Source organism: Gavialis gangeticus, unplaced genomic scaffold (assembly GCF_001723915.1).
Source record: "Gavialis gangeticus isolate Ggan-Ray unplaced genomic scaffold, GavGan_comp1, whole genome shotgun sequence".
NCBI lineage: Eukaryota > Metazoa > Chordata > Crocodylia > Gavialidae > Gavialis > Gavialis gangeticus.
This window is the reverse complement of record NW_017729026.1, coordinates 5,723,200-5,738,333: the sequence shown is the minus strand read 5'-3', so window position 1 is coordinate 5,738,333 and position 15,134 is coordinate 5,723,200. Positions and strand designations below refer to the sequence as shown.

The 15,134-nt window shown below is 39.3% G+C and overlaps 1 protein-coding gene across 1 annotated transcript in view; it reads left to right on the top strand.

The window, feature by feature from the left end:
* Positions 1 to 15,134, top strand: part of LAMA2 (laminin subunit alpha 2) — a 576,898-nt gene that overhangs the window by 408,217 nt on the left and 153,547 nt on the right. Inside the window, exons 34-38 of the mRNA XM_019520301.1 lie at positions 3,600 to 3,711; positions 7,138 to 7,300; positions 9,696 to 9,906; positions 12,057 to 12,173; positions 13,914 to 14,077. Of these exons, the coding sequence (XP_019375846.1) occupies positions 3,600 to 3,711; positions 7,138 to 7,300; positions 9,696 to 9,906; positions 12,057 to 12,173; positions 13,914 to 14,077 (767 nt within the window). The remainder of the gene's footprint in view (positions 1 to 3,599; positions 3,712 to 7,137; positions 7,301 to 9,695; positions 9,907 to 12,056; positions 12,174 to 13,913; positions 14,078 to 15,134) is intronic.

The window sequence follows — 15,134 nt, the reverse complement described above, 5'->3', positions numbered from 1 at the left end:
TCAGGAGGTGCTACTTCACAGTCAGGGCGGCTAGGATCTGGAACCAAGTGTCAAGAGAAGTGGTGCTGGCTCCTACCCTGGGGGTCTTTAAGAGGAGGCTAGACGTACACCTTACTGGGGTCGTTTTACCCCAGTACTCTTTCCTGCCATGGCAGAGGGTCAGACTAGATGATCTACTCAGGTCCCTTCCGACCCTAGAAACTATGAAACTATGAAACTCTACACAGCCAACCTGAGTCTTTCCCCTCCACCTTCCTTGTTCAAAGAGGTGTTCCTCAACTCAGAAAAAACCCTTCTCTCCTGCCTTACCCATGAAAATCACAATTTCCCTGCACATAAAATTGACACTAAATCTGGAGAATAAGAGCAGAGGCAACATTAGTTTCAAGCAGAGGGAAATATTGGATATGGAGCTAGACTCTGCCTCTGAACAATGAGCCATAATTATCCAAACACAGGCTATTGTGCACCCTCTATTGTCTGCAGTTCATGAAGTGTAGTATCACCTGGAGTTTGTTCCCAAGTGGCATCCAGGGGTTGAAGAAATGCTTTACCAGGATTACCCCACAGTTCAATTCAATAGAGTTGCTTCTACCAGAAATCAGTTTAAACAGAAGGCATAGGGTTGTGCATAGACACTGCTGTTTAGACTGACTTCAGATTTTCGGGCAGTGTCCAGGTGCGATGGATAATAAGAATGACATATGTGGGTATATGTCCTCTAGGTTTGTAGGACTCACAGACTTTGAAAAACACCCCGTCCCTAAATTCTCAAATACGTAGAGAAGATGACATCAGACATGCCATGCTGGATAAGACTAGTGGTCCATCAAAATGATTCTCTTATTTCACCTGTCTCCTATCTTGGGTGACCTTCGTATCTCAACAAGCTAAATCTGTAGCTCTGTATCTAGACCGTCAATGTGTTTTCTTGAGCCTTAGAATGGAGACAGATGTCATCTTTGTGCTGCCATAAAAATGTATATGGTGGCACAAAATGAAAGCAAGCAGATGTCCTTGCCTTCTATCATGCCACAGGTGCTCAAATTTATGGCCATGACAGAAGGTAGTATTAAACTGGACCACTTTATGGCAGCCCACATCCATTTGCTAATGGCAGAAGAACTCAGTCAGTGTGAAGCTGCCCAGGCTCTTCAGCTTCCCTAGGGCTGGAACTCCTCAGGCTTGTGGGACCTGGTCCTGCACACCCAGAAATTCCCAAACAGAATCAGCCTCCTGCACCCTTGCTTTCCCATTTACCCAGACATGTCCCTCCAGTGGCACATCTGGATAAGCAGCGAAAGTTGGGATTTCAGGGTACACGTCTGCAAGCAGGGGCTTCCTACTTACAGGCATGCACCCTGTGCAGTGCACAGGAAATCTCGTTGTAGGAGATTTCTCCAGGTGTATCTGCAACCTCAGAGTTTGGAGATCTCCCATAGGGGAGGTCTCCTGTCCCCCATACAGCTGCCAGGAATGCACACTGGGTCATTGGCATACTTTCCTGGCAGCAGCATGGAGCATGGGCTGTATACGTGGATGGGGGACACCCCCAATGGGACATCCCCCCACTTAGCATTTGCAGGTACACCTGGGCAAATCCATTGCAGAGGGATTCCCCCATGCACTACACAGGATGAGTGATTGCAAGCGGGGGTTCCCTGCTTGCAGATACTCACCCCAAAGCCATGACTTTCGCTGCTTATGGGAAGGAAGGGATATGTCCTTGCAGAGATGTGTCTGGATAAGCAGAGAACCTGAGGCAGGTGGATTACAGATGAATTTCTTCATGCTGGTTTATAAGCATGGAACAGGGAGTACAAGTTTCCCCACTCCATGGTGTCAGGTGTGCGTAGGGGAAAATCCTTTGCAGATTTCCCTGTTGGCACCTGCAAGTGCGGAGGGGGAACTCCCATTTCCCCCTCTGCACTTGCAGACATGCATGGGGAAATCCTTCTGCAAGAGACTTCCCAGCATGCATATCTGGAAATGCAGGGGAGGGGAGGGAACCTTGCGTGCAATTATGCTTGTGCGGAAATCCCTAAAGAGGATTTCTCCTGCTCCCAAAAATGGAAGGCAAGGCAACCAGGGATGTCTATAAATGTCCCTGGAGCGTGATCAGCTGTGCTGCAATGTATCATGGAACAGGTGATCATGCATCACTTGAGTAAGATGTCAATTTCTAGCCTTAGAGCTTAAAAAATGTGATGTGATTATCCAGTAATGGAGCCTTAACTTACACAGAAATGATATTCTAGTGGTCAGGATGAAAACAGATGTCCTAGTTCATGTTTTCAACACAGTTCCTACTTCTGTGTACTTAAACTGTTTTTAACATGGATTATTATAAGGTAATTACAGTAAGGCAGGTCATGAAACTGAACCAAAATCACCTGTGGTTTAGCTGTTCTGAAATGTATTTCATTTCAGTGGCAAATTTGTCATACTCATTTCAAGTACTGTAAACAATTATATTTTTAATGGATTTTCCATACAATTTTTGTACAATAGCAATAAAAAATGTTCCTCTGGGCAGGCTGGGTAAAATCTGGTGAGTACAATAATGATCTACACAGAGCCAATTGGGACAAGATTAAGACTTTTTTTTGAAGTGGCATTATTTTCCCCTAGCTACATGATTGCAGTGCTTTTATAATTGAGAACAGGGTTTACATAGCAATAGCTAGACAGATTTTGATCTTTCCTCAGATCACAGAAGATCTTCATTTTTTTTCCCATGAGTTGGAAAAAGCACACTGCCCTGTTTCCTAGAATCTCTCAAAACTACCTTCTGGGAAATCAGGCCCCTCACCAAACACTTTTCTTCATAAAGTAGTGTTTGTAGTTTAATATATTAAGGGTTTGGAAGACATAAAGTAACAATGGGCAAATCATAAAACATCATATTTTCAATTTGAAAATAAAATCAAGAATATTAAGATTTTTCCTCCTGGCCATGCTTTTCAGATCTATAATAGATGTTCATCTCTATATTGGTGCTGTTATGATTCAATAAAGTCATAAATCACATACTTACTCATAGTTAAAGTGTATTGATCACTCTAAAGTATTATATGCAAAATATTTCAAAGCACAATAGTTAAAAGAGTAATTCTCCCGTCTCTTTCTCTTTTTCTTTCTTCCTCTATTAATGTATTGATTTGAAATACCTCCAGCTTATTGAAACCTCTAGCTTATTATTACCCTTCAAGGAGGGTACACTGCACTTGGTCAACAGTAAATCATGAAACAGTGAAACCAGCGGAAAGCACAGGCTGTAGCATCCATTAAAATCTTTTGAACAACACTGGTTTAAACAAATTCAAAGAATATTCTCATCCTGATTCCCCTCGTTTATTCTGCCATATGACTAGGGTTTCCAAGGACCCAAAATAAAGTTTCTACATAATGGAAGAGGTAATAAAATTTAATTCTATACTTGAGCAGAGCATGTCATTTCCAGTACATCTGATCAATAATTCATTGATTGCCTTTTGCCTGAGGAAAGGTTTGCAAGCAGATTCAGCCAGTCGTAATATCTCCTGGTGCAGTGTTGTCATGTCCATTAATTATACTTTTCCTGATTTTTGGATCACTAGGCTACCAAGGTGACAGCAGATGGTGAACAAACCAGGCAGGATGCTGAGAGGACTAATGACAGAGCAAAATCCCTTGAACAGTTCATCAAGGGTACACTCCAAGCTGCAGAAGGTATTGAAAAAAGAAAAACACGCCAATTGTTCCTCAAGGAAACTGAAGGGTATTAAAAAATAGGGACAGATCAACAATGAGAGAGAGAGTTCATTAGCTCAGGCATATCATGTGATTTGAGTGTCAGATTAAGAAACTTTAATAAAGTATCTGTGGATTTCTGCAATCCACAGGGTGCATTTCATAGCAATAGTTTGAGGATTGGTAATTATAGGCACAGAATAGCAGGACATTGATTGTGTTTCTTCAGGAACATTCCAGTTCTTGAGGAATGCCTATTATATTAAATAACTAATGGGATGCCTTCTGCTTTGCATTCATTTATTATTTGAGGCAGTTAAAAAAAATCATTTGAAAAAAAAGGTCTCATGTAGTTTTAGTGTTCCATTTTGTACTTTAAGGCAATATCTTAATTTCTCAAAAATGACTTTAAAAATACATTGCTGCTTGCTGCTAATGAACATCTGCTGCTTGAAATTTGCAAGGGACTCCTAGCTTCAAGCAGTGGAAGTGAGTGAGCTCTTCTCCCTTGAGGACATGATTCCCTGCACCTAAAAATGCAGTTGAGAATCATGAGAGAGAGAATCTGAGCCTGCTTTATGCAGGACCTAAACACTGTCCACATCTATAAATCAAGATAAGGATAAAAACACTTTAAAATGCATTGTTTCTTAATCATTAACAAGGGTCATAAGGACTCATCCTCTTTTCTTGTTAAACTCTTCTCTGTGCGACTGATTTCTGTGGGGTTATATAGCTATTACGACAAGCAGTGTGTAGATGACTTATTTTAAAAGAAAATCTCCATTATTTACTACATTTATTGTAGATTAATTTTATATTACCTTTAAGGTTATGAACCCTAGTATACATCATGTAATAATAATAATCCTTAGTTCAAATTATCTTTGGAACTTGCAACGCTGGCATCCTGAAACAAATTTAAATCTACGTTAAAAGCAATATAAAAAAGCCCTCAATTTTCAAAGAGGTTTTAAATAAAATTCAGACTGGGTTTCCTGCACCTCAGACAGAAATGAGTTTGAAGTCTGAGATGATGTGTACATTTTGCCTCAAAGTTTCCATCCAGCATTTAGGCTTCTCCCCAAATGCTGCTCTCTCAGGTTTTTGGGAACAACTGGAAACAGAGTTAAGATTTGGGGTGGGGGGGAAAAGGAGGAGGAGGGTGAAGCAAATCAATGTAATGTCTCAGAAGTATAGTGAATAATTTTAAAAATCAATGTTTTTAACCAGCAGCTAAGTCAGTTTTTTAAATATGCTGACGGCATCTCTTTTTTCACTGCATGTTATTGTCTGTTACCAGCTAATCGATACTCAGGATCCACTATCATTATCATACTTACGGACACTTTTTTTCCTTGCAGGTACACCAATACAAACCTGATTGCAATGGTTGTATGGATTGTAACTGATGTTAGGTACTAAATGTCGTGAAATCATGAAGTTCCTGAAACCCTGAAGTTTCCTGATTAGTGAGGAGTTTCCTGTAGTTTTTCCCTAAGTGGAACAATCCATTACAGCAGGATGCTCTTTCAATAAAAGCATTCATATAAAATAAAAAGATGAAGGATAATAGCTAGAAATAAAACACGCAAATGATTCTATTTACTATATATTCATGGTTGGAGTGCCTACAGCAAAGAAGGGCAAGAAGTACTATGCTTTCTTGCACAGTTCCCACTGATCCTACTAACAAGATGGCACCCTTCTGATTTAAAAGATATTCTCTCTGATGTCAATGCATTTATATAAGTATGGTGCATGAATTGTCACTTACAAAAAGCCTGCTACCATATGCATCAGTTCAAATAACTAAAAAAAGTATTTAACACAACAAATATATTCCTAAATAGAAAAAAATGCTTATTCTGTCTAATGTACTCATATTAGTGTAGGAGACAAACATGCAATGAGTTGCTTTTCCTGGGTATGTTTGCTTCATCTCTGCATACTCTGTTCACAAATCCTTTTCCATGGGGCTATTCAAAATGTCTATACTCTGAGCAGTTTTAAGTAACCATCTTTGAAAATGTAATGCATCATTCCAATTTCTTTTTTTCTTCAAAAGTGGAATGTATCCAAAATCAGACAGGGAATATCCACTCCTTAGACCCTTGGAAAGGGTGAAACTCATGAGGATTAGAAAGCTAAGATAAGGATCCTTTACAAGGAGATTTATGGCATTTGCTTCTAGCTCTGGTGCAGAGCTGTGCCTTGTCTTGCATTGTATTGTCTAGTCTAATAAAATATTAATGATTTCTTAAATTTATTATTGTAGCTTAAATAAATAAAAATAGGTTGCCTAGACCTAGCTTCAGGCCTCCAATAATGTTTTAAAAAAACAGTCCTCACAGAGAATAATTTTCGGCTACCATAGGCCTCACATGAACATACAGATTAACCCCCGGATATTCAGAACCACAAAATGTACTATAAAGATGAAAAGAAAGCTTCCCTCCCTAACTCAGCTCTAACAATAAATGATCTTTTCAGTGCACCTTAAAGTCCATATAATGTGTTGGAGCTGGACCTAGAGTAAAAAAGGAATTCTATAAACATTCTGAAAAACATTTTGAAATAGTTTTGTTGCTAGTTTAGTTCAAGATGTACAATTAAATCTTCAAAAAGTCCTTCCAGGACTTTCCCCCCCCCTTAAGTGTCTATGCCTTTCATTGAAAAATGGCACTCAGTGTCCCAAATCACTGAGGCACTTCTAATCATGCTGCCCATAGCTTATTCTAAATATACAAGGGTGTATTATGGTATAAAGACTTATTGGCACTAGTAGGAGATACCCTATATAGAATTTTGCCCTCTCAGGAGTAATGTAGCTAACAGAAGCACATGAACCTAATACTTCTGTACCATACCAGGATGTATTCTCAGTCTCCCTCCTTTCCTCCATCTGTGTAAATCTAAATATAAACACACAAATCCACTTGCTCTATCTCCATTTTCAGAGAGGGCTCTCACTCATTTATTCTTCCTGTCACTATTAAAAGTGCATTTTAAAAATAAAATATTTCAAGATATTCTTTTAAAAGTCGCTCACATTTCATTTCTAGTACTACTCCCGCCCATCCCCAAAATCAAGTGTTCAGTGTCCCAAATCATCCTGTGACATTTCAAGGGTTTGGTACAAATTTCCCCTATATATTTCTTCCCCTGTATATTAAGGCTCCTCACTTTAATTATTGTGCCTGAAAGTGAAATACAATAAAAGACTTGATGGTACATATAACATTTTCTCATTTGTTACTGATCATTGGATTAACTGCCCTTTATATTTCACAGCAGGAATACCTACTGCAAATTGCATTCCATTTGATGATGGCGATGTGCAGATGCTTAAAGCTTCTGTGTCATGTTTATTTACTAACTCTATATATTTTTGCCCCCCTGCAGCTGTAAATGAATATGCTATAAAACTGAATGAGACACTCAGAATCCAAGACAAGACCCTGGAGAAAAGTCTTCAGAGTCTGCAGAGTGATATTGATAGAATGATGGCAGAGCTGCGGAGGAAAGAACTGAATGTGCAAGAAGGGGTGGCTCAAGAGGAACTAAAGTGAGTAGAAAGGCCACAAGTTTCAGCCTTACGACAGTGAGAGCTGAGTCTTTTCAATGTGATTTCAGTCCATTCCCGTGAGATTTTAAAACTTGGAATTATATAACTACAAGGAAAAAGAGATGCCAATATTTCCCATCAATTTTGCGGCATGCAAATTTTGGGGAGCACTTACACCTGTATAAAATGATCTTTTCGCATTCATAAGCATATTTTGTATCATGTTTATATTGGTATAGGCAAAAAAGATCCAACTCTACATAAAAACTGAAAGCTTGATCAGTTTACTGCTCTGTAAAACAAATGATGATACTGCCCTTCCTCTGAAAAGTATTATATTAGAGCTAAGTTAATGTAAGAATGATGTTATAGACATGATGGTCCAGAAATTGTGTGAGGGGCAAAGACTTTTTAGGGTGATATCTTTAATTGGACCAACTGTGTAGCTGGGATAAATTTAGACAAGCTTTTGAATGCAAAACATTCTTCCTCCGTGGGACAAGCTGAGGATTTGCTGCCTGAAGAGCGTGCTGGCAGCCATTGTCCCAGTAAGTTTGGGGCTCAGCCTGGCCCCTACTACATTGGTCTAATAAAAGATATCACCCTTAGAAATCTTGCCCATCAGAACTAGGTAATGCTTAACTGTTGATCCTGCAAGATTCTGAATACAGTGGCCTGATGCAACCAGGAACCTATGCACATGCTTGATATCCACAGGAATGGGATTTGAGTAATTGTGGATTGCCATAAATGTTGTCTGCAAAATATTTATCCGGGCCATTTCAAGAGGTATTAAATCTTACAGAATAACAGCTTAAATAACTTTTTCCTGGATACAGTTTTTATCTCTAGATGATGTCATAAAAAGTGACAGACACAACTTGATGGCAATGCATTCTGCGAAGGAAAGAGACAAAAATTGTCATCTTTTGAAAATACCTGAGAACTCCCTCCCTTCCAGAAAATAGTATGTTGCAGGAAAAACAAAAGCTTTGAAATATACTGGTTTAATGGCACTGGAAGTCTTTTGACTACTTTGAAGTAATTACTCTTGTCGGCTGTTCAGGAAGATAACTTTGGACAGTGATGTATTCTGGTTGGCTTGATTTTGACCAAATACACAGAAATAGCTGGAGTAGACTCTCCTCTTATTCACTGTGAAGCTCTAAATGCTAAGTGAAGAAGATTATTTTGATTATTTCCTTTGAAGTTCAGGGTTCATGATGTTGCAGTCAAGAGAACTTCACTCTTTCCTTGCTTATTTTTATTGTTTATTTGGAAGTAAGACCCGAGACTTCATTCGTCTTAGGCTACCAGAAGGGTAGACTAAGCACTAGCTCCTGGAATTATATCAGACCTATTATTTAGAAAGGTAAGATTCTAGCTCTTCTGTTTACAGGGAAGTGGTGGAAAATGAAATTTAAGGACTCAAATTCCAAGAGGCAAATTAAAAGTATTCATCCTAGTATTTTTTACAATTTCATGATTCAGTCGCTGTTATGATTTTCTGAGGCCTGATTTACAATGTTTTTTGAACAGTACCAGCTACTAATCATGAGTCTTCTTTCTGAATATTTTCATTCTGATGTTGGGTGGATATCCAGAAGAGCACAAGTTTAATGTAAGACTGTTTCAATAACTGTGCCAATGATATAGGAATATCAGTAAATAAGACAAGAAATTGAACGAAATAAATCCATTGGTTTGTACTTGATTACCCTTGCATTATAAGGAATTGCCCATTTACCTGCAAAATAAAAATAACACTTCTAAGAGAAAAGGTACTTTCCATTTTCTATTTCTGAAGTACATTTAAGAACACATATTTCCAGAGCATTTTTTATGTGAAGTATTTTCATTGCTGTAATGGGTAGATCTCAAATATTCTAGGACACTTGTGGCAAAAGAAAAAAATAATGATCTTAGACTGACTATTGCAGTTAGGCCTGAAGCTCTGCTCTGAGGCAACTTCAAATCAGGCATATCTCCACTCTGTCCCCTACGTTCAAGTTAATGGACCACTTTGTGCTAAACATCACATTTTAATGTGAATGAGAGAATGTTTTTAGACAAGTGTAGTATTTCATAAAAACTCACTTCAACAGGCAGATTCCAAGAATTAGTATAAAAAGGTCTTCCTTGAAGGATATTTTTCACCTCCTAAATTAGACCCAATAAAGAATTTTAATTAAAAAAAACCCAGAATCCTCAAAATAGGTCTATGATTCACTTGTCAGTTTTAATTTATTAAATGTGTTTTTTAAGAGACCTTCAACTTTTATTTAAAGAAAATATTTCTTATTTATAAAGAGTTAAAACGCATGAAATTACTGGATGTGGTGAGAGAGAGCTAAATGCCTGGATTTTGTTTCTGTTTTGCATTGGGGGCTGGCAGAAATGCAGAAGATCTTTTGAATAAAGTGAAGAAATTATTTGGAGAACCCAGTGACAAAAATGAAGAACTCAAGAAAGAAGTCAGAGACAAGCTGGCAGATTACAGTAACAAAATTGAAGATGCTCGGGCTCTGCTGAGAGAAGCTACCAGTAAAATTAGAGAGGCTGATCGCTTATCCGCAATCAACCTGAGAAACATGACAATGGTTGAAGTGAGTACTGAAAGGAAAATCCCTTAAGTATTTTGGAGGTCAGACCAAAATCTGGGAGCTTGTAGTCCACTAGAATCTCTTTAAAACCCATGGAATAAAATTAAGCAAGGATTATAGGGAGTTCTTTTTATTTCCTCAAAATCAGCAATTTATTCTAAAAGCAAGGGCACTGACTAGGGTTTTAATTTAAGAACACAATTTTGTTTTCAGAAAGATATTTACAAAAAATCAGGTAGATGATTCCCTTGGATTCCTGTGTCACACATGAGGTGGATGTCTTCCCAGTATAAAGAGGACGACAAATGGTCTTATGCAAAATTTAAGCTCTGTGTGAAGGGTTTAAACAAGAGACCTATTAAAATCTTCACTGTCATATATTTGCATCTTCATACTTACAATTTCACCTCCCTCTCTGACCACTAGAAAAAAATGAATTGGGAATATGGATGTTAAAGAGTAATTAATCAAACTATATCCTCAATAGTTAGAAGCTGTTATAAATGATCTCCCTAGTAGCAGAGGGGTCTGCCTTTGATTTAATTTTAATTGAAGAGACTTGAAGAGCACATTATACTGTACATTAACAAGCATTTAACCAAGATAGAAAGAGCAGAGTGAAACCTAAATGAAGATAAATGTTTCAGACTCTGTTTATATCTCAATGAGCTTATGCCTAATGTATAATGATGAGGTTAGAGTTCCAGGACCTCAGCTTTCATCACAGATTTGTGGGCTTGGTTGATTTACAGAGATACATTCTGTAAAGAAGTGAAATCTCTCTGCTGAACATTTCCCAGAGGAGAAGGCAGGAATAATGGTGGAGGGTCTTAGTCAATGGGAGAGCATCCAGATGAGCACGCTTGTGTGGTATGTGGCACTGCAGACCTCTGTGGCACCACAAACCACATGTGCTGCGCATGCAGGTGTTTGCCATGCTGCTCATTTGTGCTGTTTATTTGGAGACCCTAGTGTAAAAAACAACAACCCATGCCTGAAAAAAGCAGGGCGGTGCATGTGGTGACAGTGTGCACCACCTGAAACTGGAGTCTGGTATGCTCCAGAAGCTGGCTACACTTCATGTGCCAGATCACAGCCACTGGAGCTCTGGGAGGCCCCCATGATCCCAGGTAAGGCTGCTGGGGCCAGCCCAGGTGCTGACCTCAGCCTTCCCTGCCCCACCCAAGGCAACATGCCATGTGCCAGAGCACTCATGTATGGGTGCTCCCCGGGGACAAGTATCAGTGGCAAAACTATGTGTCACTGCTATTTGTCCTCAGAGAAACGCAAGTGCACACTCATCTGGATGTGCCCTGGGAGTTTAAGTAGCCAAGGTATCTGAATACTTTTAAAAAACTGCTCTAGACTCTTAAATCATTCCCAAAATAAGTTAATTGAAATGCCGGAAAGTCCCCCCTCAATCAACGCCTTTGTCATAATTCTGAGGCTATTTCCAACTTTTCTGCCTTTTTCTTAGCCAACAGCTATTATAGTACTTTGCTAATAATACTAACTTGGCCTCCTATGTCCGTTTAAACTTTGTTACTTACTGAACATATATATGGTATGGCAACACACCTTGTCCTAGAAACAAAAATAGTGCTCTTCTTGTTGTGGAAAATGCCTGTTAGCTGGAAAACTGAGCGCAAAGGTTGCTGCAAAATCATCATTTCTTGCTTCATAAATCAAATGAAATAGTGCTGCCAAAAAAAGAAAAAGAAAAACCAACAACAACAAACTGGAAACTTTTCATAAGTGTAGAACCAAGATTAGACACAAGTATGAAAACTATTACCTGTGTATTTAGTAAACCTGCAAAACAGTTTTGAAGCTAATTTTCTGTGGAGGCTGGGGAAAAGTAACAACATCAAAAGGAAAGTGAAGGGCCTCAGGGGAAGGACTAGAATTTCTTATTTTTCTAACTCATTCCACTGCAATGTTATAGGCAGATGCTGCTGATTCTAGATAGAAAGGAAGGTAAATATTGACTAGTTTTGCCACTGAGACATGCTTTTATTATTGTTGCTTTAATGTCTTCAGAAGTTTCGAGGTTTCACAAAGGTACCGCCATCATGCTTGTATTTGAATTGCCTTTGCACTCTGCTGTACTTTTGCTCAACTAATCTGCATCTTTGTTTGGATGCATCCTATAGAAAAAGAAACAAGCTGTAGAAAAGGGGAGACATAACATTGAAAATACTCTAAAAGAGGGGAATGACATCCTTGATGAAGCCACCCAGCTTGCAAGTGAAATCAACTTAGTTGTACAGGTAAGCATGTTTTAAGGGTAAGTAAAATGCAGTATTATTCTAATGGTATAGTAGGTAATTAAGGTTCATGGCAGATGGTAATTGCATAATAAATTGTAGCTTGTCACACATCCAGCTAATTTACTACACCATACCGGAAACCAGCCACAAAGATGTCCCATATTTCATGTGGAACATCTTTGGGCATTTTTACATGTGCTCTGGGAGATGCAGCACTAAGTTAATTGAGTCTACTCCAATGCACTGGATTTCCAGTGCATCAGAGCCAGGTCCCTGCACATGTATAGGAACCCTTTGTGCCTATCTTAATTTGAACGTGTGGCAGGGACTTGATGGAGGCATGGATTTAAGCTTCTTAGCCCATTGGCTCCCTCTTCATAGTGCCTGTCAATCCACACCAACAGTCACATGATTAGGATCTATCCCTGATCCCTAATATAGTGCATTCTGCAAGGCTGTGTCCTGTGAAGTTACAGAGCTGTTCAGATCAGGGTTCAGATCCTGAGCACCATTACGCTAACTTCTGCCAGTGTGCTATATAACAACTGATTTAATTTAGCCTTTTTTATCAATGCTAAAATACTTTAACTAAAAGTAGTCATTTTTTCCATTCTTATATGGTTAGCCTAGCTATAAAAGACATATTGAAGTGAACCAGACTGAACCAGGTTGACCCAATCTGTCTGTATTGTACTTACAAACACACTATTTACTCTTCATGAATCCTGTCTGCTTCTCTAGGTACGTTTAATACTCACTAGATAAAATGACTCCTGGAGTCCAACCAGAGTGTAGCTTACTGAGCATGCTTTGTCCACTCATCCTTGCTTACGTGTGCACAGTGTGAGGGAAACAGAACTGCAACCAGCTTACATAGCAAAAGTGTTGCATTATGTAGCTAGAACAATGCCATTAGATGCACAAAGAGGAATACAGAATTCTCCCGTGTCTTTATATATAGGGACACAGTGGAACAACAATAGTGCCTATGATTCTTTAGGCATATGGATAAACCTCTGCCTTAGTGCAATGGATTCATGAGCAAAAGTGTTTCTGAGGGTGTAGACACTCAAATGCTTGGAGCCCTTTCAAAAGGGCAGCAGCTGCTACATTCTGATTACTGTATGTGAACAAAGTGAGAACAATTCAAATGAAGCAAGCCTTCTCCCACTTTAACACTCCTTCATCCAGGGTTAAAGTTGGAGCTGTTTGGCTATATTTTAGTTATTCTTAGATCGTTCACATATAACAATTATAATGTACCAGCTGCTGGGCTCCAAGCATTTGAGTGTCCACACCCTCAGATACACTTTTGCTCACACTAATGCTGGAGTCTGTCAACCATACGTGGCAAAAGGTCTAGTTTTTCATATGACGTGGTATTTTATCTCCGGATATCATCAAAGTGTTGTATAAATTCTTATGTATCCATAATTTAACAAAAAAATACAGTGCAAGTGTGACTGGTTGTATATAAAGTAAAGTTTATTATTTTTCTTTTATCATCTGCACACAGTTAAGAGACAAGGAAGAATTCTAAATTCAAGACAGGACTTTTTCCAGTGGAGTAGTAGCCTATTTTTCTCCAAATTTCAACTGTCTTTCATTTTTTCCTCATTAGCTCACTGAAATTTTCTTAAATGTCAAAGAATATGTGAAGATGTCTCAGAGGGTAATATATGCAAAGGATTGTGATTTTTGCGATCAGCTGCTTAAGGGCTATTATTTTGTGGTTTACAGAAAGTTGAAGATATTGGGAAGAAGATGCAACCAATCACTGATGAGCTGACAAATAAAATAGACGATCTAGCCAAAGAAATTAAAGACAAAATGCTTCGAGAAAAGGTGTTACGAGCTGAGAGTCATGCAGCACAGCTGAATGAATCATCTGCCATACTGGATGGGTAAGACTGACCTTTGTTTATACTTCTAAGACTCTTTTAGCCTGATATTTAGAATTGTCTGAAAGGAATAAGAAGGGATCACTTTCAGACATTGGTGTCTATGATTATGAACATACAAAATTCCAATACACTATACCAGGGAGGTTCAACCCCTGGCTCATGGGCCAGATCTGGCCCATGGCTCCCTATCATCTGGTTTGCCAGTTCTCAGATTTCTGGACCCATGGGACCCCAGGGCCCTGCAAGCTATATTGGGCACCTGATCCAAGCACGTAAGGCTGGGGAGTGGAGACAGTATTGAGCCCCAGGGCCCAATCTCAGTTTAAGGGGGGGTAGGGATTCCAGGCCCCCAGGGTCCAACCCCAGCATATAGAAGTGGGATGGTGCTGTGCCAGGGCCTTGGGGGCTAATCTAACTGGGAGGGAATGGTGTCATCTTCTGAAGCTCAATCCTGGCGCACAGGGTGGGGAAGCACCAGGTTCCTGGGGCCCAGTTGCAGCTCGGGGGCCGTGCTGGGCATCTAAGGCCCAATCCCGGTGCATGGATGACCTAATCTCCATGGCCTGACCCTGGTGTGCAGGGCTCAATCCTGCCCATGAATCAACCAAAAGCGCCAAAATTTTAAGTTACATTGCTTTGTACACTGTCCAGTTTGAAGGGCTGAATTTTCATCTCTTTGGAATCTTTGTCCCCTATGCCTTGCACCCTACACACTAGGGCAGTATGGGTATAAGACATGCTCATTTGGGTTTGATATAGAATTTTAACACACACTTGTGCAGAGTCACACATGACCTCACAAACACTAGTCCCTTTTTTGTTGAAAAAAAAATTGTTCCCTTTTGATGTCTGAAGGTCTTTAAGTCTTAAATATGTGCCACTGCAGGTACTGGGATAAAAGGCCAAAATAAATATCACTTGTAAAGTAATGTGAGAGTACTTGGAAATGTGTTTCCAAGAGTTTGGATAGATTGTTGCTTACCTCTATTGTGTTACTGGTAAAGGATCATACAACTAATGTCATAGCCATAGTCAAATAGTGTGGTGTGCAGCAGAC